The sequence below is a fragment of the Plectrocnemia conspersa genome, unplaced genomic scaffold, assembly GCF_051122295.1.
Source record: "Plectrocnemia conspersa isolate PC_06_02 unplaced genomic scaffold, ASM5112229v1 ptg000010l, whole genome shotgun sequence".
In the NCBI taxonomy this organism is placed as follows: domain Eukaryota; kingdom Metazoa; phylum Arthropoda; class Insecta; order Trichoptera; family Polycentropodidae; genus Plectrocnemia; species Plectrocnemia conspersa.
In genome coordinates this window covers 31,605,118-31,629,762 of record NW_028277174.1, presented here as the reverse complement: position 1 = coordinate 31,629,762, position 24,645 = coordinate 31,605,118, and the positions used below count along the sequence as shown (strand labels likewise).

Sequence of the window (24,645 nt, the reverse complement as noted above, 5' to 3'; positions counted from 1 at the left end):
GATAGAGGAGCCATGGAGGGCGACGGAAAAGTGGGCAAAAATATTTTTGTTCAAAAAATTATGTTGTGCGAAACTGTTTTAGGCATATTATATTTATAATAATATACTCATTTTTGCATGTGTACATACTACACAGCACAGTAGAGGAAGCGTTAGATTTGTTGGTATATGCCGATTGGTGATATTCTTTGTACAATAAAATAATAATAAATATACTACGTCGTTGAACGACGACGAAAGGTGGTACGTTAAACTAATAACAGAATAGCATTGGCATAACCGTAAACACGAAGGCTAAATATAATCAGTCATAATAGTTTTTTATAGGCCTTGTAGTGAGGTAACGTTAAAAAGTAAGTTGCTTACTGCGTGAAGACGTATTTTATATGCCCCCAATCGATCTTGGCCAATAAGCACATCGCATGTGCGATTCTTAATAGTCTCAATCGATTGAGTTGATATTAAAAAAATAACTCCCCTACCATATATAACATATATTGAACGTGACGCACTCGAACCTACTATTTTAAGCATATACTCGAAAAAGTGCCGCAGACGGCACTATATACAAGACGAAAATAACATTTTTACATCCCTGTTCGTACGCATTATGGTGCAGATGCTACATTAATAAATACATAAAGCGATAATATACTTTTCGCTAAGTGCGTGAACCGCTCGTAGGATGACGCGTACTATATTCAACAAAGTTCACCGAACATACCAGTCTAGAGATGGTGGTGAGGTCCAGCGCCGATTTCGCCTTGAACGGGTACGACGACGAGGTCTTCTTTCTCCCCAGAGAGCCGTAGAGGGGCGCCGCGACGGGGGCCGTCGTCTGGGGCCCCGCGTTGTCTTTCCGGCGGGCGCGCGCCCCCCGTCGCAGCGAGTTGAACCACCCCGACATGGACGGCCGGCGCTCGTGCTCCTGTTGCGACTTGATGAACATCTTCGGTGGGTGATGACTAGTTTTTTTATTTTATTATTTATTTTTAGGTTATAATATCACAGATTTTTGTATTGGGTAACTACACGTCGGCACTACACTGAACATCACAGGCGAGGGTGTCTCTCCGAGGTGGCCGGACAGCGACGGACCCTCGCGTCGAGGGCGCCGGTTTGGTTTGAGGTCAACATAATTATTGGAACTATTGTACCCCCAGCGGGCGTCAAACGATCGACACTGCTGAAATAATTGTAAGCGGTAATTGAGAGGTGGCTCGATGTCGCAAAAACTTTACTACGTCCAAGTACTTTTAATTATCTAATAATAATACCTTGCGTTGTAAAATTAAATTATTTAATTATCTGCATTGTGCAAATAATAGTTGCATATTCAGAACATTGATCTCCTCCCTTTCCCCGATAGTGTATACTAGCCAGAATGTTGCTATACTGCTTCGCTTCTATCCAGAACTTAAAGTTAGCTATCGACATGGAATATACGGAAGTTCAGTCGAACCGCACCAAGCAAAGCTACGACGAATCGACCGAGACGAACCTTAGAAGCCTGAAGCAGCCGCTTTTACTTAGACTAACCGATCTGGTCGATTATTAATACGACTTTAAATAATTAATATATCGCAATAATTGATTTTAATTAATTCCTTACTGCAATTTATCTATTTATTTTTGTAGTTGTTTTATATTTTTAGCTACATGTGACGCATTTTCAATTATTTAAATTATTAAAGTTTTGCTTAACCATTTGGACGCGTTAATCAAAAATAATATTTAATTTTTTTTTTTAAAATGCAAATTTTACTTTGATACTGTGTTTAAATGTTCAGATTTTTTAATTTTTATTTATTTAAAATGACTTATTTTATTCACAAAAAACTTTTTTCTTGAAAACCATTTTTTTAATGATTTTTGCGTAGTGATAAAAAAATAATTGGGCGACTTTAGTCGATTTCCGCGTTCAAAGGGTTAACTAAACACAACGTCTTTGACTAAAATTCTCTTATATAGATATTAAATAGCTTAATTTAAAAGTACCAGTACTAGGAATTCTGACGAGACAACCCGGGAAATCCCGGCTCTTGCGCCGTCTCCAGTCCCGGAACTTTTAGAAAAATCAACACACGACTTTCTGATTTTATAAAATAAAAAAGTTGTCTGAAATTAATACAACTTTATCACTAGAAATAAAAAAAAAATGAATAAATAATAAATAAGCAGCTCATTGATTTAATACATTTTTTTACAAAAGCCCGACTATATTTTGTCAATGAAAACTATATTCAAAACTGCTCCCAAAAATATATTTGAATAATAAGGAAGATTTATTAGAACGACTTTTTTTAATTTAGATAGTTCGAAATCGAATATTAAAATAATTAATTAAAATCATTCATCGATGCGCAAGATTAAGAGCGCTATAAGTAAAACAGCCGTTTGCTATTACTCGCCCCGATTTTTATAATATATTTGCGTTAACACAGTCAGTTTGAGAACTATCCATTTCATCTTCATTCATAATTTAGTAAAAAATGGCAAGTTTGGGTTTATTACTCTAAAAAGCTCTAAAGCACACGATGCGGATATACTTATCATTGAGTAATTATGATAATCTAAATACATATTATACACGATACCGTTGTATTAAAAAATATAGAGAAGTTTAGCGAACCAAAAGACACGCAAACTACATAAAGCATTAAATGAGTTTAAAACATGAGTGTTATGTTTTATGTCTAGCCTTGAAGATCATCATTATTAATAGTTGTATGTATATCCAACAAGAATTCAGGTTAATACCAATTGCATTGATGCGCTTCAAACCGATTCGATCTTCGACACGTAATATTCACCATACAGTAGAAAAATCACTATATTTTCCGCGTTATTGAATACACATGCGTATAGGTAGCACATGCAGAGTTTCCCAGCGATGAAAATAGTCATAAATCAAGCTTGTTTGCATTGTCTCGCAAGCTATACGCTTTGGCACAATGCGACAAATCCCTCTATCTGACAAATATCACACACACACACTCACAGAAAAGAAAATAATTATTCGGAAATTTTTCAAAATCAAACTACACAAGACTGAAATTCTCGCCTCGGACATTGAAACGGTGCCAGCTCTGAAACGTTTGGTGAAAAATAAAAGCAAGTCAAACACTATCGAGTTCGCTAATGTAAAATTGATGAGGCTCTGTGAAAGTGCATGGGTATAAAACCATAAACTGAACTAATGCTGAACTGAGTTAAGATGCAAAATCATGACGCGTATAAAATTTGAAGCAAGATCTTGAGAGAATTAAATAGGCGAATGTTATAAAACAATCATAGATTTGAACCGTTAGTATATATAGAATACTTTAAACATATAAAATTAAACATTATTTGTATTGATTTAAAGAGATTAAAAAATCAATATCATGCGTTGAGAAAGTCCACAGCGGCATAATATTAACTTGGAAATATCAGTAATTTCTACAATTACAAAATGTTTTTTTATTGGATTTTAACTGTTATAATGTTATTAAACAGTCATAAGTATTCAATATATACTAATAGTTATAAATCCACCAACAAAAAAAAAAACATTTTTTAATTGCAGAAATTGCAGAAATTCTTCATATTTCCAAGTTAATATTATGCCGCTGTGGACTTTCTCAACGCTTGATATTGATTTTTTATCTATTTAAATCAATACAAATAATGTTTAATTTTAAGTATTTTTACAATCTAGTTAATTGCAGTGTAACTCCTGTTTTTGACATTATAATGCGAAAACTGCAAAGTTTTCCGACCCACGCCGCCCAATTGAATGCGGTGCGTGGTCCGTTATTTATCGCGTTGTAAATTGGACCTCTGCCAAGCAGACACAGTGCCTCGCACCCTCGCCGCAGCTTTTAGCATAGCGCGACCTTTACGAGTTTTCCGAAAACATCCCCTCGCGATATACTATACCGTTATACGATAAAGGTAGCGCGTGATCTTCGTTACAAACGAGTTAAAAAAATACAGGTATGGGTATCAGAACACCCTCGTGTGTTTTTTAGGGTTGATAGCGAGATAACGCCGCATGTGTGCATCGGTGCATACCGAAATTTAAATGCAGTCGTTGTACATTTTTCGCATTGCAAATTTCGGTATGCAAATGCGAACGCATTTGATAACAGTAACATGTTCGTATGCACACCATATGCGAATTCAAAAACATGACAACTATCTCTGCACTACAGCGTTTTATCATAGAACAGTGTCGCCGCAATTGAGTCATTTATAATTGAAAACTGTTTAAACATTACAATGCTTTGAATGCATGACTCAGTCGTGAAATGAGTGGTTTGGTGATAACTCCTGAAAGCATTTAAATCCTGTTTTGAATCATTTGTTTTTTAGATAAAAACCAAAACATAAAATATGCCGATAAGAGTTTTATCTTGGGATTAGTTCACCAGTCACTATTGTTTTATTTACATAAATAGTTCGGAAATTTTAAAATAATGCAAAATTATTGTGTTTCGAGTAGGATGCAACAGCTCATATTCAAAAATGCACAATTCATACAAATTTATAAAAAAATATTTTTAAAATGACAGTGATGTGCATCTTACATGAATTGTTCTAGCTCCTTGTAACTATCGCAGAAAACATCCTTGTGACTAATAAGCTCAAATCAAAAATAAAGCACTTGCAGCAAAAATAGTTAATAATAAATTTACTCTGATTCAATTTAGCTTCTCTGGGAATTCAGATAATGGAGCCACAATGCTACGACGCGAACTAAAGTGACACGCGCTCCGTATAATGAAGCTGAGTGCGTATTAAATCTCTCTATTCGAACGCAGACATGGCCCGACATGAGATACGCTGGGATACGGCCCGAGGCGAGGACCATGTGGAAATGGACGGCCATTACCAGAGAGCGACTCCACCAGCGGGACCAATCTCCACTACACCGTCTCTGCCTCAGCTACAAGACCTCTGAGGATCTTCCACTGACATCATCCCTCCGCCAGGTTCTCCACCACCACTCAGAGAAAACGATCTCTCCCATCATAGTAACTCGCAATATGTAAATTTATGCAATATGTAAGTCTTCACCGGCGTCTGTTTGGCTGCAAAGTCACACCCCTTAGGGTTAGTGAACTTTAAACTGGTATATATTAAGTGTCAACATGAAAACACAAATATCTTAAAATTTAATTGTGTAATTTTTTAATATATTTCTTTGTGTAATAACATTACGTGATAGAATAAAATGGATGTAATTTTTAGAATCAGCACTAAAAATTGCAAAAAAATCAGTTAACCGAACTAAAACAATTTTTCACTGGCCTGTGTTGCTATCTATATATCTGCATTGAGTTGCGGGACAAAATCTAAAGTTCAGCAAGCACAGAAAGACAATTCGCAATGATGAAGCACAAAAGCGTGTCACGTGGGAATATGTTTATAGGAATACCCGCATCCCAACATCAGTAAAATCGTGGATTTTGGTCTCTCGGACTTTTACCAAAATCGCTCTCGGGGGATTTGTAGGGATTTCCCGAGCAGCAGCGCCAGAGCGTAAATTAACTGAGCGACAACTTCTAAAACTGAAGCTGGCAGGCGTTCAAATGCGACGGTCGTCGGCCGCTGCAAAAGGCCACAAGACGAGATGATCCAGAGCGACGCAGGTGAAGGACCAGAATTCGTAATCCAATAAAGAAGTATGGTGGATGCACGTCGAAATTCCCCCGGGGTGTTAGGTTAGGAGAGAAAGAGAGAGAGAGCGATTTTGGAGCGTCCATTAGCGGATTAAAACAGGGGAGAATAAATAGTACCGAGTGACCGAAACGTCTCCGAGCGGCGAAATTTACGATAACGGGCGAAGAAAGATCTCCAGAGCGAAGACGGAGATAAAAACGAGACGCAAGAAACGTTTACGACCGTCGCGAGACTTTAAACTTTTGATCCTTAAAGACCGACTCGAACCACGAGCGCCACTTTCCTGCGGCAACAACATTATCGAGCACGCGTCGCAGTAAAGTAACCGCAGAAAAAGGTCCCGAAGACGCAACAACTGAAAAGTTTGAAAGGCGCCCGTAAATTTCGCCCATTACGTACAGCTCTTTCTCTCTCTCTCTGACCGGATGTAATGTTCAACTATGCTAAAATGCTTTTTTGGACCAGTTCCAAATTATGAATTACATAAAATTAATTCACTTTGCGCCCGGTTCCCATTCTACGTAAATATTATAGATCCTTAAAAAATGTTTGCTTAGATTTCATCTGCATGATCAATAACGATATTAAAATTACAGTGCCCTAAGCTTCAATTCAATACTGTCCTTGAATGTCCCTATTTTTTGGTATTCGATTAATAAACAACTATGAGCCAACCAGAGATATCATACGTCGTCGTTCAGATAATAATAGTGTTTCTCCCAACATGACCATATAAACCCAGTTTTTTTGTATATGGTCAGGAGGGGATCCTACAATTTAAGTTAATTTTTTAAGTATATTCCGCGATTTCTTATATATTTATATAGTAATATACATACAAAAATATATAAATTAATTGCGTTTATATTGTTTTTTATGATTTGATTGCAGCATAGTCGACTTAACCTCAAAATGCTACAAAATTATTTTAAATACAATAATTGTTTTTTGTGCCAAATATTTTAATGATTTATATATGTGAGATTATGTTCCATCATGATTTATTTTTAGTTTTCATTATTGTATTTGGAATTGGAAAAGATTTTAATTTATATGCTAAGAAAGAGTAAAAAATCAGAGAGACATTTATAAATAAAATCTCAATTTTGTATATACTTATAATATTATTGAGTTTATTTTTAATATATTTTTTTATAAATTATTCTAAATAATATTTATTCATTTGTTCATACATAATATTAATTTATATACAATTATATTTTAATCGAAAATGAACGAGTTCAAACTGTCTCGTACCAAAACCGAACCGTTCAATTCCTGTACACTTGTACAGGAACCTGTTTTGTCGTGTTCATGGGGTAGTAACTGATCTGACCAACACCCACTCGCTCCCGCTCGTTTGCACCTAGCCTGTTTATATTTCAAAACGTATTTTTGTACGTTTTAAAATTTAAACAGTGAACACCCCATGAATAACTCAAAACAATGACATTTTAATTTTACAACAAATTAATAAATATTGTTTTAAAATAAATTAAATTCGAAATAAATAAAAAAAATCAGTACACTATTAATGAGATAGAGGGCGTGGATGAGGAAAATCTACTTCAGTTGATTGATGGCATAACGGATGAGCAAGCTATCGATTTAGATATTTGAAGAGACTCGAATGCCGACGATATCGTGGAAGAAAAACGAAATGTCGTTCCTTTGGCTTCAAGTGTCAAAATACCAGTAGAATTTAACAATTTCAAGTTCTATTAATATACTGGTATTAATGCTGAAGTCGATTTACTGACACCAGCGAAAACTTTTTATATGTATATAGGTGATAATAATTTTTACATGGGAGGAATTGACCGATTTGATCAATGATATTTCAAAGAATTTTCGCCTCTGGTGCATAAAATATTGTTGCAATGTAAATTATTTTTTTATACGAAGGGGAAAAAACATTTTCTTATTTGACTTTTTAAAAATTGTTTAGCCGATTAGCTAATCGACAAGTAAGAAGCTTACACAAAAAGGTAATTGATTTAACTTTTGATCACTGGATTGCCAAAGGAACTTGTCGTATGAAACATACTATATGTGCCCTATGTACAATATATTGCGTTTTGAACCATACCATACCTATAAATATAAAAAAGTGTATATATTTGTATAAATTATTGAGCAATAAATTATATCTTTGTAACAGTATTTGTTCAATTATTTTCAAAAAAAATATTCTAAAAATATTGCCTAAAAGCATCAATATATCAACCGGCAGAAATTTTGATATCTGCAAAATAATATTAATATAATTTTTTTAATGTTTATAATTCAAGTTTCAACCTTTAATTCTAAAATAATTAAATTGCACTATAAAGGATCAATACATAAATTATTTAATTTTGAATGTTTGACAAACATCTAAAAGTGAGAGCATACAATAACTAGTCACAATGTCCATAAATTATTTTGTGTGCACTGTAACTGAAGTGATTCAACAGTGCATACATTGACTAGTTAGTGTATGCATTTACGAAATAAATATAAACAAATTACACTACATATGAGATTTTGGTACAATTGCACGTAGTTTGACTAATGGTTTAGAATCTACACTAAAATAGGGAAGATAAATATATTACAGGAACAAGCAGTCTGCCATGTCTACCGGCACAATACTAACTGTGACGCGCTTGTACGTGCCGTATATCGTCGTCGTACTCCACAAGCAATCAACAATAGAAATATAATGCTATATTGATAAGAGCGTATTCCAGACCCAGTTTCGGATAAAATTCAGGCACGCCTGGCCAATATCTCCAACACCAACATCACGCAGTGGCAATGTCGCGATAGAGCACACAATACACGTATTATTAAAATTTTAAAAAAATACATCACGCCTTGGGCGTGGAAATTTCTTTCGCAGAACGAAAAATAAGAAGGCGAGCACAAAAATAACTCGAACAGCAGCAGATGTTGCAATTATTCGACGTGTTTACAATAAATTGAAACGAAAAACGTTAGATAAATATAGGAGTTATATTTTCGTCGCTGCGAGTCACTTCAAAAGTAATTTAATTTGAAAAAGTTAAATTTAAAAACAGGATTGAGCGACAAAAAACTGGACTCGGCGGCTTTTCATTAAAAGGACCACACCCTCCGATTGTTGTCTGCGTTGGCGTCTCCCAAATTTTACATAAGAGTACATATACGAGTTCAACTAAAAAAATAAACGAGAATGGATCAAACGACCCTTTTTAGCCACCCAGGAATAATTTTATTGAAATAGTATGCACACATAACTAACGACTGGCCGTTTCCCTGTCGGTTAACGTCGCAATAGAAGCGACATAATTATCTAACTTTAGAAAAATGATACGATAAACTAAAGTCGACTTTGACGAGTTGCAAAAACGTCGAAAAAAATATGATTGATCGACGAAACTGTGAAACTTTTAAGAATTACTGCGCGAAAACTCACTGTGAGTTGGATCGTATGTAGTAATTAAATACTTAACCCTTCGGGGCTACATGTCACGAATAACAATGCACACTAGAACACACGGTACGTATTCTTGGAAAGTGACACTTTGTTCTTAAGTATACTGTATATATTCCGAGAAAATAACTTTGTCATCCGATAATGCGCTGACATCCGCATTTAGAGGAATAAATATTGACTCCCGTTAATTATTCAAGTCATTCTAGATTACAACACAGTCATCAAATGACACAGTAACATATTACACATAACAATATTTGCAAAATTTACGAATAGAAGAAGCCATAAAACAGTAAAACGATGTAAATACTTAACAATTTAAAAACACTTCTTCAGGTACATATATTAGATGACACTGTTGAAACGGTTTTATTTTTAGATCAATCAATAAGACGGCATATTATCCTGAAAACAATGAGAGAAGCCCATGCCTAATTAAATTACAATAAGGAGCATTTGGGAAGATGCAAACTTTTTATATCCTTTTCAGCTTTGAAAGCTAAATTTGTATTTTCGTTTTAATTTGTGGGTCTCAAAGCTAAAAACGATTTTTATGTCTATGTATCCAGTTCTGTTTTAGATTTTTTTTAATTATTGTATTATATTATATTTAAGGACGGAATAAGAACTTAAGTACCGGCCACACTGCCACAAATTTCATATGCCATCCGGACGGCGGCCGTGAATGACGTCCGCACGGCGGCTGCCGTCACGTACAGCTGGCATATTTGCGCGCGATCGAAAAATGTGCCAAATAATCGCAATTTTTAAATTGTCATTTTATTAAAATTACGCTACTGATAATTATAAAAGTTTGTGCGGGCACTCACCAATACAATATCAGTGAAAACTTTTCGGTCGTAAATATTCAATTTACGCAAAATCTTTGTCGGCTTTTGCAAAATGCCATAAGGCATAAACATGATACATCAGAATACGAACACCACATCTGTGACTATAATAGAATTTGTCGCCATCGATTCTAAATAAGAATTCGTTATGGTGTGACATTTATATAAACCGATCTAGGAAAATACATAGATATCAGTAAGAGTCTGTTGAAGTCCCCGATAAGCATGTGGTATTATAAATTGACCACGTGACCACGATGCAGCGCTCGTCATGCGTGTTGACCATAGGACGCCTACGCGCATACTGAAATTGAACCGAGTAACTCGTTCTATCTCAGTTTGCGAAAAACCATATCATTATCTCTCTCACTGTCGTCACTTAACACGCGAGAGAGCGAAAGGGGAAGTATCTCCCCGCTCGCGCTCGAAAGAGCAGCTCCGGCTTCGGTCCGTTTGCCGACAATGTTCGGAAGCGCTCGAAGCTAGCCAAGTCGACCTCCCGTTCTCGGTAACCTCGAACAACTTCCGAGAAATTTTAGAGCGGGCAGAACCGAAGTAACCCACTATATTCTCCGTCCTTGGCCAACTTCCAGAGAGTGTAGTGCAGGCATCAGACTAGTAACTCTGAGGTTGCGGGTTCGTGCCCCAGCAGCGGCACTCTAATTTTTATTTATAAAAAATGCGCTATTATAAAAAAATAGAAATATGGTTAGAAATTATATTACGCATAATAATTTATAATTATTAATATAGATGTCACAGATTCTGGTGGTTAATATTGAAAATTTGGATGGTCTTTAACTGACATTTTTACACTTATTTGATTGAATTTAGGAAAAAAAATTACTTTGAAGGACTCATTAGAGAAACTCTTCAATTTTGATGGATGGTATGTATGTATGTTTGTAATAGAGACATTATCAAAACTGGAGAGATACATGCTAATCTTCCAGATGTTAAGCACTTCATAGTGAATAACCTTGCAAGATATACTTCAATCCTTTGCATGTGTATTACCCATCGTAAACGTTTTAAGGAGTCACGCTATAGAATTGATTCGAACCGAACCGAACAACCGAAAGGTCAAGTTTAAGGGTCGACAAACCACATCTGAGCTTCTCGGAATGCATAATTTTCGATCGTAATTATCGGCGAGAACAGCTCATTTTTCCTCTCGCATCAACAACATAGCGTTTGTAGCCTACGTGCGGTCATCGCGAATTCCGCACGCGTTCCGCCGTAGAGAGAGGAAGAAACCACGCGCAAAACAAACAAACGATCCTTTGAAGCTTGCGATTTTTTCGAGAGAACACACCCGAATGCCTCCAAACTAGCGATCAGTTCATAATTCAGCGCAGGATTGTGCAACGAACCGAGACTCGGGTTGCGCCATTCAATTCGCGCCTGTTATCTGCAACACGCGAAGGCTGCGGACGCCGTAACTTTTCATTAGCGCTCGAATAGCAAAAACAATATAATAAAAACGCTAAATAACAGCCTCGCTTGGGTCAATGCAGTCTCCTAATTGCACGGCGTTCGATTGATATGCAAAGGAGCGCTCGATTCGCTCGATTCGACGAAAGGTGACGCACCGAAGATCGAGGCCCTCAAAAAAGAGAGAGCATCGATTCGAATGAAATTAAAAAAATATATACGAAAATTCGGCGCCGCACGCAGATAAAATCGGCTGAAAATATTACAGAAACGCGACATCACGCAGCGCAATGACGTCACCGGAGAAGTTTAAATATTTACATTGGATAGATAGCGACGATGAAGTGTAAAAATACGTGGCGTTAAGCGAAATGTAAAATTATTAAGAGTTCCTCGCGATTCCATGTAAGATAGATACAACTACATATTCAAAAAAGCTTACAAATATAGTCCTAGTACTCTGATCAGATTAGCTCGTTGTCGAGTACTTCAAATTTATATTATAATTTCAATTTAAGTTTTAGAGCTGTGGCTTTGAACCAATCGAAATAAATCAAGACAAAGCTAACGCGTCCGTCAGCTTCTCAAACGGTTTGTATACAACATTATTTTAAGTAGTAAGTCAACTTTTGAGTTATATTACAAATTATAAACACAGCGTCTTAGTCCTAAATCAAAAACATAAATATTAACTAGCTCATTTTAATTCCCGACTTTTGTGCCGTCTCGTGTCGCGGGACTTTCAGAAAAAAATTGTCTGGAATTAACACAACTTGATCACTAGAAATGTTTGTAGAAAGAAGAAACAAGCAGCTCATTGTATATATAAATAACTACTAGCTAGCGCTAGCGACTCAAATTAACAACTTATTTTTTAATTAAAATAGATTATTGTCAATCGAGTATTATGTATTAATTTTCAGAAAAAGATACTGACGCGTGAAGAGAAATGACAGGTGACTCACTAATTAGTGGCTGGCGTTTAAAAGGTTAATCCATTTTTACGTAATTGCTCCAAAAAAATATATTTTAGTATCGAGGAAGATTTATTAGAACAATCTTTTTCAAATTAAGATAGTTTGGAATCAATACTGAAATAATTAATTAATAGAATGACGTTGAAAACCTAAGAAGAATAAACAAACAACTAATAAACCACAAGAATAATTATCCGAAAATAGTGTACGAAATAAATTTTTAAATTTGCAACCAACCGGAAAACAACATCAACGGAAAGCGAGCGAATATTCTCAAAGACTACAAAAATTAAAAATATACTATCGTCCCTGACTTGTTTTAATAATATTTTTTTTAATTGCCGTTTAGTATATATCGTATAATAAATTGAAATAGCATGTTTTTGTAGTTATTATTAATAATAAATAAACACAAAAAACATGCCTTTTAATTATAATTTTTATAATAAATTAATATGTATGCTTTTTACATACTAGTGTATCGAGAATTTCTCGAAAAAATGGCAAATCGATAATTCTCATTTTTTGTCCATTTTTAAGGATACTGTAATGAACACAATAAAAAAGTTTGAACTGAATTCGGAGAAATATTGTGTCAAGTTGTAACGTCATTCTTAAATTCGAATCAAAATATTTCGTTATACTGAGATTAGTCTTCGTTATAATGGAAATATTTTGAATGAAAGTTTATAGGGGACAAATTGAAGCTTCGTTATACTGGGAATTTAGTTATTTCTGTATTCATTACAAAGAGATTTCACTGTATTTATTTGTAGGTATGTATGTATCCATTATGTCTAATTGATCTTTACATTTGGTACAGATTTACCTCATTGTAACACATTATTAATTAAGAAAAATAATAAAATAAAATAAATATATCTACACCGGAATATTAATTTCACATGCCATATATTAAATATATATTTTTTAAATCGAGTAAATCGAGACAAAAATGAGAATTCTGAGAATGCCTTATATATAAATACATACAATTATTTATCTAAAATATCTCGTTACTATTATTTTTACCGATAAGCAAAAAAAGTCACGGGAATTCCTGACCCTTTTTTTTCTCACTATTCGAGACTTTTCTTAAATATGAAATACACTGTTTTTTTATTAGTATTGTGTTGCATCAATACAATACAAATTATTAAATAAATAAAAAACTGCGCACACTAAAATTCCACACAGCGATAATTCTGAATATAAGTGATTGTCTGATTGTCAAATATACATATTTTACATTTAATTCAAACTGCTTAATATTTTTCTATATATATTTAAGTAAAAATTGTGTAATATAATGTATCATACCAATGTATATATTACAAATATAATTGTTAAATATTTTTAAATAACATCTGTCATACATAGACATTATTTTTAATACATATTTACGTATTCTTAAATACATTTAAGAATACGTAAATACTAATTTTAATGACTCATTTTGATACAAATACCTGTGAGCAACGATTGACGCATATATGCGTTCCCCGCCATTAACGAATTATCAGATTTTTATTTATTAGACTCTTTTATTTTACAGTTGGGCATACGCCCACCTGCAAACATTTTTGCCTAAAGCACACATATCCAGTTCTGCAGGGGGAAAATGAAAGAACTGTAGCTCGAAATGAGTTATTTTAAAAACCAAATTATTGCGATCTCCATGCAGGACAAATCGGGATCAAATCAAATTCCTACGCGACGCTTGACCGTGAGTATTAACGTACACACGCATTGAACGTGGAGGAATTCAGCATTGTTCACTGTTTTTGTAGTGACTTAGAGATACCGACTTAGAATTGAACGGTGTTAGCAAACACAAGTCAATCGATAAGATTGGTAACTAGCGCTCAAAGATCGAGATAACGTTTCGAGAGACCTTGCAGTTCAAAAGCCGACCTCTGTTCCCAAAATATTGTTTCATTCGCGAAACTGCTACTACATGTTTAACGCGGTGGAACGGGAGAGAACTGGCAATTCGCAAATCTGCGGAAACCGGTAGTAGCGGTATATAAATCCGTCAAAGGTAGACGGAGAATCCGCGATAAGGCACTTAACTTCCCGGGCTGAAAAACACACACTAGCGGAATTGCCTCCGGATCGTCGAACCCGAATCCCTAAAAGGGCTATTTTATCCTCGGAGAAAATAAATAAATAAATTACACGCAGGCAGGCAAAACCATCGGAGACAACAATTAAAACGAATTATACAAGCAAGGCATAATTGAACAACTCAATTGACCAAATTGACCGGCGCGTCGTTACAAATTTATGACTAACTAAATAGAATCATCGTTTTTTTAAACATAAAAACGTTTATATAAATATCCTAGATACCGAGAACTGATTACTGCCGTTAAAATAACCCACAGGATAATCCTGGCAAATGAGGTCAATTTTTAACTAACTAAGTAAAAGCATTTGCGGTCGCTAACCTATGTTTTTATAAACCAACGTTTATTATCTAACATGTTAAAGATATTATGTAATCAAAAATTAAATACCTGATCAATATTATACATAGACAAATATTTGTATAAATGTATTGATCATCGTAATTTCAATACAACGACAGTTTGACTGACACCTATAATCAATTTGACAAATTTGACAATGACCCTCATAATATTATCAAGATGGTGACTCATTCAAAATTAATCAACTTTTATTTTACAAACAGTTAACTAAAACATTATATTTATTATGTTTATTACACATGAAAGTTGTATATTACTAAATTCCAGTTTTGGGTTCCAGAACGTCTTCGAGAATCACAGTCGCGTCCTCTTTTGATGGGCGTTTGGGCTAAGGACATCCATGACTATCGCCATCCAGCTCCTTAATACGCTGGCATTGTACATTGACCTTTTTAATGAGCTGGTCTGGTTCGTATCATTTAATTTTGATATTTTATGATTTTTTATTTGCCTCTTTATATTATTATTATACTGTGTATTGAAATAGTATAATTATTGTTTTCAACCATCGTGACGCATTGGGGTAACCTGCTAGGTTACAATGGTTACAATTAATTTAATTTAAATAAATAAATAACAGACAGGTTATATATGCGACGGATCTCCGGGTCTTTTTGTAAAGACGGCGAACCCGCATTTGTGCGAATAATCCGAGACATTTTCATATCATCAGCATGTACTCGTTGGAGCGACATTAATACTTTATGAAGTACATGAATACATTATTTTATCTATCGTTTTAGAAAAAATAATCTATCGTTATCGTTAGCACACGAACGACCGAATTTCCACCAAATAAATAACGCGTGTCAGAAGCAGGACAAACGGAAGAAAACAATTTCAGGACAACACCCCTTCGGGGTAAAACCCACGGGCTAGGGATTAATACCGGATAAGGTTCGGAATTGGATCATGGACAGGAATGACGCGCACGTGTCATAAACACGTTTCACGTCCGACGTAATACTTTAGTTGAATGTGAGCGACAAAAAAGCGTCATCGAAGCTATTTCAACGCAGAAGAAGGCGTATAAGAGCCGAGGATAATCTGGATAATGCTCGATAACACAAATATCCACATAACACTAAGCATGTGGCTCCTTCGCGTAGGGTAAAATTATTCACTCGAAAATTTTAACGGTTAACAACCATTAAACCACACAAACGTCACGAAACCGCAAACTAAACTGCACTGCACATTTGTGCATGACTTGATAGTGAATAAACGTTTATTGACCAATTGTAATGTGACCCAGTTTGTGACCTTTTGGCGTCTATTGTCGCAGTTTATGTTGATGAAAAGGAAGCGTGCAAGAGTATCGAAACGTGGCATGATAATTCGCATCACTTATAAAAGTGTCTATATTGATTTTAAAGTATGCGTTTTTAGAATACCATGCCTTTGAAAAAAACGACATTTACCAGATCTCAAAAACTTATGTTGCTATTCAAGACTATCTCGTGTAACGGACTGATATGTTTTATTGTCTTATCAGAGATCCACGTAATAGAATATTGATAGAGCAACTACAATTTTAACCTTTAGAAGTCCAAATCATGTATGCTGTGGGGGTTCTTCATGAAACTCGCGCACTCAATTACCGTAACCACGACAATAAGGATGAACGTGACAGAGGTGTGTAAAGGAACGGACCACACAAAAGCCCTCGTTACGTCCAGGAAAAAAGGGTTTCATATAAATAACACGTAATTAACACGGAAACAATATATACCAGATGACAAAAAGCATCGTAAAGTCACAATAATCCCGTTGCACCGTTCGACCTCCGAACGATGTCTATCAAGCAAATGACACATTCTAGACGCGTAGATAGAATGCAATAATTGTCCGCATGGTTATGATTCGGTATGATACTTAAGGTCTTTCTCCAATAGACGAAGGGCAGACGGTGAGAGAAGGTCAGAGACAGTCAGAGACGGCCTAAGACGAGAGACTGGATACGCAGAGGAACGAACCTCGACTGCCACATCCACAAGAGCATCCACTGGACATCATCCCTCCGCCACTTTCTCCACCACCGCCTAGTGAATAACGACACTCGCCCACCATAGTTTGTCGAAATATATGCATGTAATATTATACAATAAATTATTACCAGTTTCTAACGGCGTCTTACTGGCTGCGAATTCACACCCCTTAGGGTTAAAAATCTTAAAATGTGATACCCAAAATGGTTTTACCGTTGCAATCCAAATGCCATGATGTCATGACCAATATATTTTTCTATTTTTTGAAGCCATTTTAAATGACTTGATGATAAATTAGTTACTCAACGATACTTCTACCAATATATTATTGGAAAAAGATTGAGTAATTCCTAGCCATTTTACTTGGAATTGTTAATTACTAAAATTAGTCATAAAATTCCGGCTTTAACTTGGTAGATGTTGGGTTTAATGTGTTCCAACGGCGTTAAATCGCATGATGTTGTCGGCCAGTCCCCCCCCCCCCCTTAATGAATTTGACCGAAAAATGCATGTAAACCAGAAAATCTCGGGTTATCACTCAACAAAAAATCTCTTATAAATATTTTTTTAAATATGCCATTTCAGTGAAATTATATCGGAATACATTTTCAGCGGTAGATATATATTTTTACCAGTGAAAATATAATTTATCTGGCAGATGCTAGTAAAAATATACGATTTCAACTTTCCCATAGGTAATATATATATAATATCATTATTTATTCACATGCGATGTATAAATGTTACAGTGAAAATGTTTTATTTTCACTTGTGAGTCCAAATACATTTTCTACTAGCAAAAATATAATTTAACTTAAGCATTTGTGAAATTATATGCTGCTCTAAATTGTGAAATAATGAAACTCAATTTAACAGTAGCGAAACTAACATTTTATGTTCAAACTCAAACCTAACTTACGCGAATTAACCAAACCCAACTCTTTATAGTTTTAGAACTTTCATTAGGTCAAATCTAAAATATTTCTCTATAATATAAGAGAATAAGCAGAAGAAGTACAGACAGATGTCGCATCTCGCATATTGCTCCATAGTTTGTCTGCACATTACACTATGTTTTAAAAAGATGATATCTATCTTTACCAATATTACTACGGACTGCTAATTTTGTTCTTAGTTTAAGTGAATTGAAACCGAATTTTTGTCAATAGGAAAGCGCAAAAACAATTATTACTTCTCAGAAGTCAAAAATTCACGCCAAACGCTCGTTCCCACTGCGACTGGATAACTGGAAACATCTGGAACGGATACAGGATATATACACTAAATAAATGATTTATAAATAATAGGTAAGAAGCTTTATTTATATGATTAAATAAATTGTAAAGAAAAATGTTTTTGTCCGGTAAAAGTTAAAAATAATTTGCTCTTTTTAACTCTTGATTGACAGCCAAATCACACAAGACAAGCAGATCAAACTTGAAACTGACTCTAATTTCGTACATTATAACAATTAACCGACTTTTTAAAAATACACACACACACACACGTGAAACATGTTACTCTACAAATACAGTATGCGAGTGCATCCTGTCACAATTCCCACAATCCGAGTGAACATGATTTCATTCTTAACGGCGATCAATGGCCAATTGCGCCACAATAAAGCCCTGAATCACGCGCCAGAATTGGAGTGAATCACACCACGAGATCGACGAGTGAAATAATCGAAAGCTTCCCAAGGCACAAGAAGAGGGCGTCGGGAGACGGGAAGCTGAATGGGAAAAAAATGCGAAACACGTGCACAATGAACGTCATTCATTCGATGAACATGTGTCAGACTGCGACGGGACGGAGCGGAAAATCGCTCGAGATCAGAAGTTACTACATTTAATACTAATATTATTATAAGATGTCGTCGTAACACGTGACCGAAGCACTATAGTGTGCGAGAAAGCATGATAATTTCTAAAAATGCATCGTTGTGAAGTCCTTGGTAGACATTTTCGAAAATAGAAATCGCAATGCGCAGTTCGTTTGGTATTAGATCGGATTGTGGTAGTGCAAATATTAGCTTGTTTGCGTTCAACAAACGTGCGATTCGCAAATAGCGATTAATGTTATTGTGGTTACCTTTTACAAGTAGTAGATAACTTACTGCTAAAAGCGAACGCGATTAAACTAATCTAGCGATTAAAAAGTAATTTAGATCCATTACAGAAAAACTTGAAGTATGATCAAGTTTTTGTGGTAAGCACAAATAAAAAAAAACATCTTTGCCAACAGGACTTGTTTAATCATACTTAAACCATAATTATTAATGTTCAACACAGTCAACCTGCAACGGATCCCACAAAAAATACTGTACATGTTTTAACATTAAAATATGGAGATGTACATATCACAAGAGCTCATATTCAAATATGTACAATACGCGTACCATCCAATACAAATTATTCTTGCTCCTCTTAGCTATCGCCGAAAGGAAAGTACGCAACGGTCAAGAATAAGGGAAGCAATCGCAGAGCATCGATGGATTGTCGACACCATCCCTCAGTGACTTGAAAAATGCTTAACCTAACCAGACAAAAACTTTTTTCTTATTGAATCCACTGCGGTCCAATTTATTTCATCACAAAAATTACGCATCATTTATATATTATTTATTTAGGGTAGACCCTGTACCCGTTCCAGATGTTTCCCGTTCCAAAAACCACTTTCCCCTGAGTGAAATATTTTGAACTTGACCTAATGAAATTTCTGAAACTATAATTAGTTTTAAAACTTTTCTTATGTTAGGTTTAGGTTTGAACAGAAAATGAGCGTTTCGCAACTGTCAAATAAAGTAATGTAAAGTAAACTCGAATAATGAAAAAGTCCGAAGATGTCTTTAACCCTTTCACTGCGGCTGATATTTTTGCGCGCCATTTTGAAATTTATTAATATGTAATAATATGTACCTATTTATGCCATATTTTTTTTAATATTATTGTTCAATAAATTCAAGCGATTTACAGCCTTAAATTATACTAAATAACCATAATATTAGGCTCAAATGTTTATGGCACCTTAGGTGCCCAATTAGTACTGGCGATTTTCTTGATGATTTCTATAGAAGCCATTCGCGGTGAAAGTGTTAAATTTGTGCGGGTTTTTAAAAAAAGAGTTCGGAAACTGAAATTGGATCAACTTTTTATATATCATGAACAATGTATCGCAAAAATCTATCGTACAACTAAAAGACTACTCTAAAATATGTAAGTAAATGTAAAAACAACATTTTTAGATTGAGAAACGTGGATAACAATTTACATGTCTAGATTTTGAGCGACTGGTACAAACTGGGCAAAAAATTGTTTCTAAAATCCATCGATGGATTAACAGATTTTACTACGATTTTTAATAATTTTACAATTCCAGGTAAAATGGTTAGAAATTATTAAATATTCTTACCGTAATAAATTGATAGGAGTATCTCTGAGTAACTAATGAAATAAAATACTGGAAATTTTAGCATTAAGTCATTTAAAATGGCTTCAAAATAAAAGGGAATACTAAGATGCTGTTGGACTTCTAAAGGTTAATCGAATACAGATAGAAAGGCAATGAAACCATTGTATCAATCTGTCACTAAAGAAAGTTTTGTCTCAAAACGGTCCAAAAGCTTTCACGGTAAACTACAAAAGTTTCGCATGCACTTTCATATGCTGAAAGCTCTTTCAACGAATGTCGGTCATCCTAATCGCACCGATAACTCGAAAGAGGTCATACATTTTATTTTAACTTTTACAACGTTCCCGGCGCTGATTTGCGAGCACAGCTCGAACGAGCAGTTAAACCGAGCGTTTATCACGCAACACACAGACGGAAACGGCAGTCAGATAAGAAACCAACTAGATAGCGGAGTTTGTTGCGCTGCGCGCGTTTTGGGCACTTTTCCTGGAGACGTCGGAAAATCCCTATCGGATTCGGAGCTGAACGCTAAATTTAGAGCCGTGTGCGAAACTATGTATAGACACCACTCCGGCGACAATGCGTTTCCTGCCCGAACGATGATTGAACCAATTTCGCACACACCGGTATGAATAGAACCGACGACGATTCTCCAACTAGAATCGTTACAAGTTTATCAACGCCGACCGCAAACGGCGATAATGGCAGCGCCGAGGTCGCGAGTCGCAAAAAGAGCAAAATAAACAGTAAGATGATGACTTTTGATTCGACTCTATTTATTATGTAGTTTTGCGACTTGTTTGCAATTTTAATTTTAAAAGCGATAAGTATTCGGGTACGTGCAAATGTAAGTAATTGGCGCTAAACGTACGAAAATAAATCGCGTTGCGAAAGTCGAAAGGACAAAGTTTTCGCAAAACCGGGCCAAAAATAAATCCTAGACGCGCTAGTCGTTTCAAAAAAAAATACAACAAAATAAAACATAACACTAACACTGATATGCACCGATAAAAACAAACTGAAACTTCAAATATAAAGACGCACTCTATAACACAACCGGCCGTTTAAACGGCTCGAAGCCGACTGAAGAACTGTACGCTGACGCCAGCGCCACGACGGACTATTTACGAAGTACATTTGACACTTGGTGCAATTATTTGTTGCCATCGTTGATAATTCGAGGGCCATTATTTTCTACTATGCAAACACAGCGACAAATTTACAAACAAAAAGATATTATAAATATTCACTGCGCGAGCGTATTTGTGGCCAAATTTTTACGCTCGTCGGCCAAAACGGGTTAGTATACATTTATGAGAACACGTATTCCAAATTATTTATTCAAAGCATTATTACGCGGCTAATGATACTTTAAACATATAATAATACGCCGTTTATTTAAATGAGCTTTGGTTGTTTTTAATTTTAAAATAAAAAGATTCTGACGAAACTGACCGCAGTGTTATTAGAATTGGTACATTCAGAACACTATATGCTGAAAATCTTATGCAAAGTAAAAATGTCGTAGTTCTAGAATTTAAATTGATTAAAACGGCAAACTAATTAATCACACGGGGTTTCAAAATAAACTGCAAAAAAGATTTCTGAGGCTATGTCTGAGATAAGGGTTACACCGTTTTTAACATGTTTAAAAACTATAATACAATATTATATCTTATCTCTAGCTACTCTTTTATTCACAAGTCAGCTCAGAAAATCGTATGTCATTCGCCGAGTTAAAATCATTTATATTATCTCAATCATAAGTATTATCTCTTCTTTCCGTATGATACGTTTGAGTTTTTAAGTTGTGTAGCAATATTGACGATTTGCCTAAACAACTCTGTAAAATTGTATATAAATATTTTTTAAATAGCATGAAAGTACAACTTTTAGTCTAAAATTACTAGAATCAAATTATGTGAAAATTCACCATCTTTCGAATGACAACAAATTAAATGGTTCATGTTAATTAAAAAAAATATTATATTGTAACGTTGCTAATTGCGATAATCGCTGCAATGCTAGGTTTTTTTCCCCTGAAAAAGAGGAGATGCGCGCTTTAAGATGTAAAAATGTATGAAGGTGGATAGATGCCCAGCCGTGAAAGAAAGGAGTATTAAATAAAAATATGATAACTCGTTAATGGCGGGGAGCGCATATATGTGTCATTCGTTGCTCGAAGATCACGCTATTATTTTATGTCAAAATGAATCGCTTTGATAACAAAATAAACAAAATTAGACCCTTCAGATATACAAATCCTAGCGAGACAATTTATTGCTTTATAAAGGTTAACACTAATGTAATAGAACAAAAAGTATTTAATTTTGTCTCTCAAAAAATAATTTTTCACTTAATAATTTTAAATTATGGCCGTCGTGACCTAGCAGGTTAAACCAATGACATTTGTATTGTATTGATGCTACACAGGAACCAACCCATACTAGTAAAAATCAGCGTACTTTAAATATTTAAAATATTCGTAAAGGTCCCAAAAAACGAGACAAAAATATTTACGTCGTATATTCAAAAATAGCATAAGGGCAAAATAAAAATATATTCTGACCATCTAATATTTATTCTGAACTTTTAATATAAATTTCCTCAAAAGACCTCAACCATATTAATATTCCGACTCGATAAATAAGAGCCCTTTCGAATTAAATTAAAATAGTCGAGAAACAGAGAACATTGCTAAACAAGAAACATTAGCTAGAGTGTATTTTCATAATGTATTTAACACGTTGATTGCCAACTAGGAGATATCTCGTAGGTTATTTACTTGGCCAGAGGAAACTCGTAGCATAACAGTGTAAATATGAATAGATGGCCTCAGGAAAGAAAATAAAAATATCAGGTTTGGCTTAAATGAACAGAAAATACAATTATACAAGGAAATTACATTATTAAAGTTTTTAATAATATAACATGATTACATCTAATTGGTTCTTTAAACCAGAATCGTGAAAAATTTAGAAAAACGTTTGATTGATTCTTAAACTATATACATATTGGCTTCAAGGAGCCGTAGACAGAAAATTAACATAAATGTAGTCGAGTGACCATGCACTCGAAATGTATACATCAAAAATATTCTGTAACAAATTTCTTATCAGAATAAATATTAATTTCTATTTATATTTTAGAATATTACAATCCCTTCAATTCGAAGAAAGAGGCGAAATTGCACAAAACGTTTCGATCTCGATCAAAATAATCGCAATTGAGATTATTAAATTACCATTATCATGTTAGAGGGTGACTAACAACCGAGCGTAAGTATGCGTCGCAATACACGATGACACGATATAAACCAAAAACCGAAAACCGAAAACCACATACCTGAATCTCGAGTAACAGTTCGGTCTTCCGCCTTCTTATGTCGATGAGTATTTTTTGCTGCTCGGCGGTCAGCTCTGAAAGCATGGTAAAGCGCAATGATTAGTAGGCGTCGTCGCTACGGTAAAAAGTAACGGAAGAGCCATGTAGGGTTGAGCGCGGAGCATGAAGGGAATGACAGTTGGGTTGTAAACAAAGTACCCACCGGCCATCGGGTAAGCTGCGTGACCCTGGTGCGCCGAGTGTGGCTGGTGGCCGGGGTGCGGAGAGTGCGTCAACGCCTGGGGGCCGGCGGGGGGCGCCGACCCCAGCGAGAGAGCCGAGAATTCGCTCAGCATCGCGACGCCCACCGCACGCACACCATCGCACGGGACGCCATTTTTAGACTTAACACTGAACACGTTGACCATTAACGCATTACAAACAAACGCAAATTTTAAATTAAATATTTTACTTTGAAAGTCAATAAATAAAATACAACTTACATATTATTTCATTTATATATTTTTCCGTTAGATAAATTATATTTTGCTTATTTAATTACTAGAATTTCACGAGATAAATTTAAGGGTTCTACGTCAGCATGCGCAAAATCTAGTTTTAAAATTCTCAAAAAATATATCTATAACAGAGAGGGGTGTAATTGCTAAATTCAAAACATTAAACGTATTTTTAAGCATGTCATTGGTTAGAAGGCGAAGTAAGCTGTTTTTATTGTTACCCCCATCCACCTATTTCGAAACACTCCGGCGATATTTATTCGTGTCATGACTTAACAGTGAACAGTTGCAGTATCATCCACTTAGCCATTCCTAGTCGTTCGCTTTGAAATAGTAATTGACATATTTAAACGCGTAATTTATTTTATTTGTTTATATTGCGGGTGCTTATTAATTTATTAATTTTATTATATTCAAAACTAAGCGGCACTCTGGTAACAATAACGTGACAGCAGTGGAGGACGACACATTACTTGGCGGGCTACAACGGGGTTTGACGTATGGCGTTGCTTCGTCCTTCGAT

General features: G+C 35.1%; 1 protein-coding gene and 3 long non-coding RNA genes across 5 annotated transcripts in view; 1 reads left to right on the top strand and 3 right to left on the bottom strand.

The window, feature by feature from the left end:
• Nucleotides 1-24,011, bottom strand: part of step (cytohesin steppke) — a 61,827-nt gene extending 37,816 nt beyond the window's left edge. Inside the window, exons 1-2 of one of the 2 annotated variants that reach the window (XM_088195290.1) lie at nucleotides 23,828-24,011; nucleotides 23,626-23,699 (exon numbers count right to left, since the gene is read on the bottom strand). In XM_088195290.1, the coding sequence (XP_088051416.1) occupies nucleotides 23,626-23,699; nucleotides 23,828-23,960 (207 nt within the window). In that variant the 5' untranslated portion in view covers nucleotides 23,961-24,011. Of the gene's footprint in view, nucleotides 1-724; nucleotides 1,062-23,625; nucleotides 23,700-23,827 lie in introns of those variants that run through there. The other variant, XM_088195289.1, reaches the window with a different exon arrangement.
• LOC148231404 (uncharacterized) lies at nucleotides 970-3,256 on the top strand. Its single transcript, XR_015811092.1, has 2 exons — nucleotides 970-1,634; nucleotides 1,695-3,256. It is a non-coding gene; the product is annotated as an uncharacterized LOC148231404 (long non-coding RNA).
• Nucleotides 1,013-21,389, bottom strand: LOC148231402 (uncharacterized). Its single transcript, XR_015811091.1, has 2 exons — nucleotides 21,286-21,389; nucleotides 1,013-1,186 (listed from the first exon to the last, which is right to left on the bottom strand). It is a non-coding gene; the product is annotated as an uncharacterized LOC148231402 (long non-coding RNA).
• Nucleotides 1,739-6,112, bottom strand: LOC148231403 (uncharacterized). The gene is made up of 2 exons (XR_015811093.1): nucleotides 3,629-6,112; nucleotides 1,739-3,476 (listed from the first exon to the last, which is right to left on the bottom strand). It is a non-coding gene; the product is annotated as an uncharacterized LOC148231403 (long non-coding RNA).
• Nucleotides 24,012-24,645: the final 634 nt, after the last annotated feature.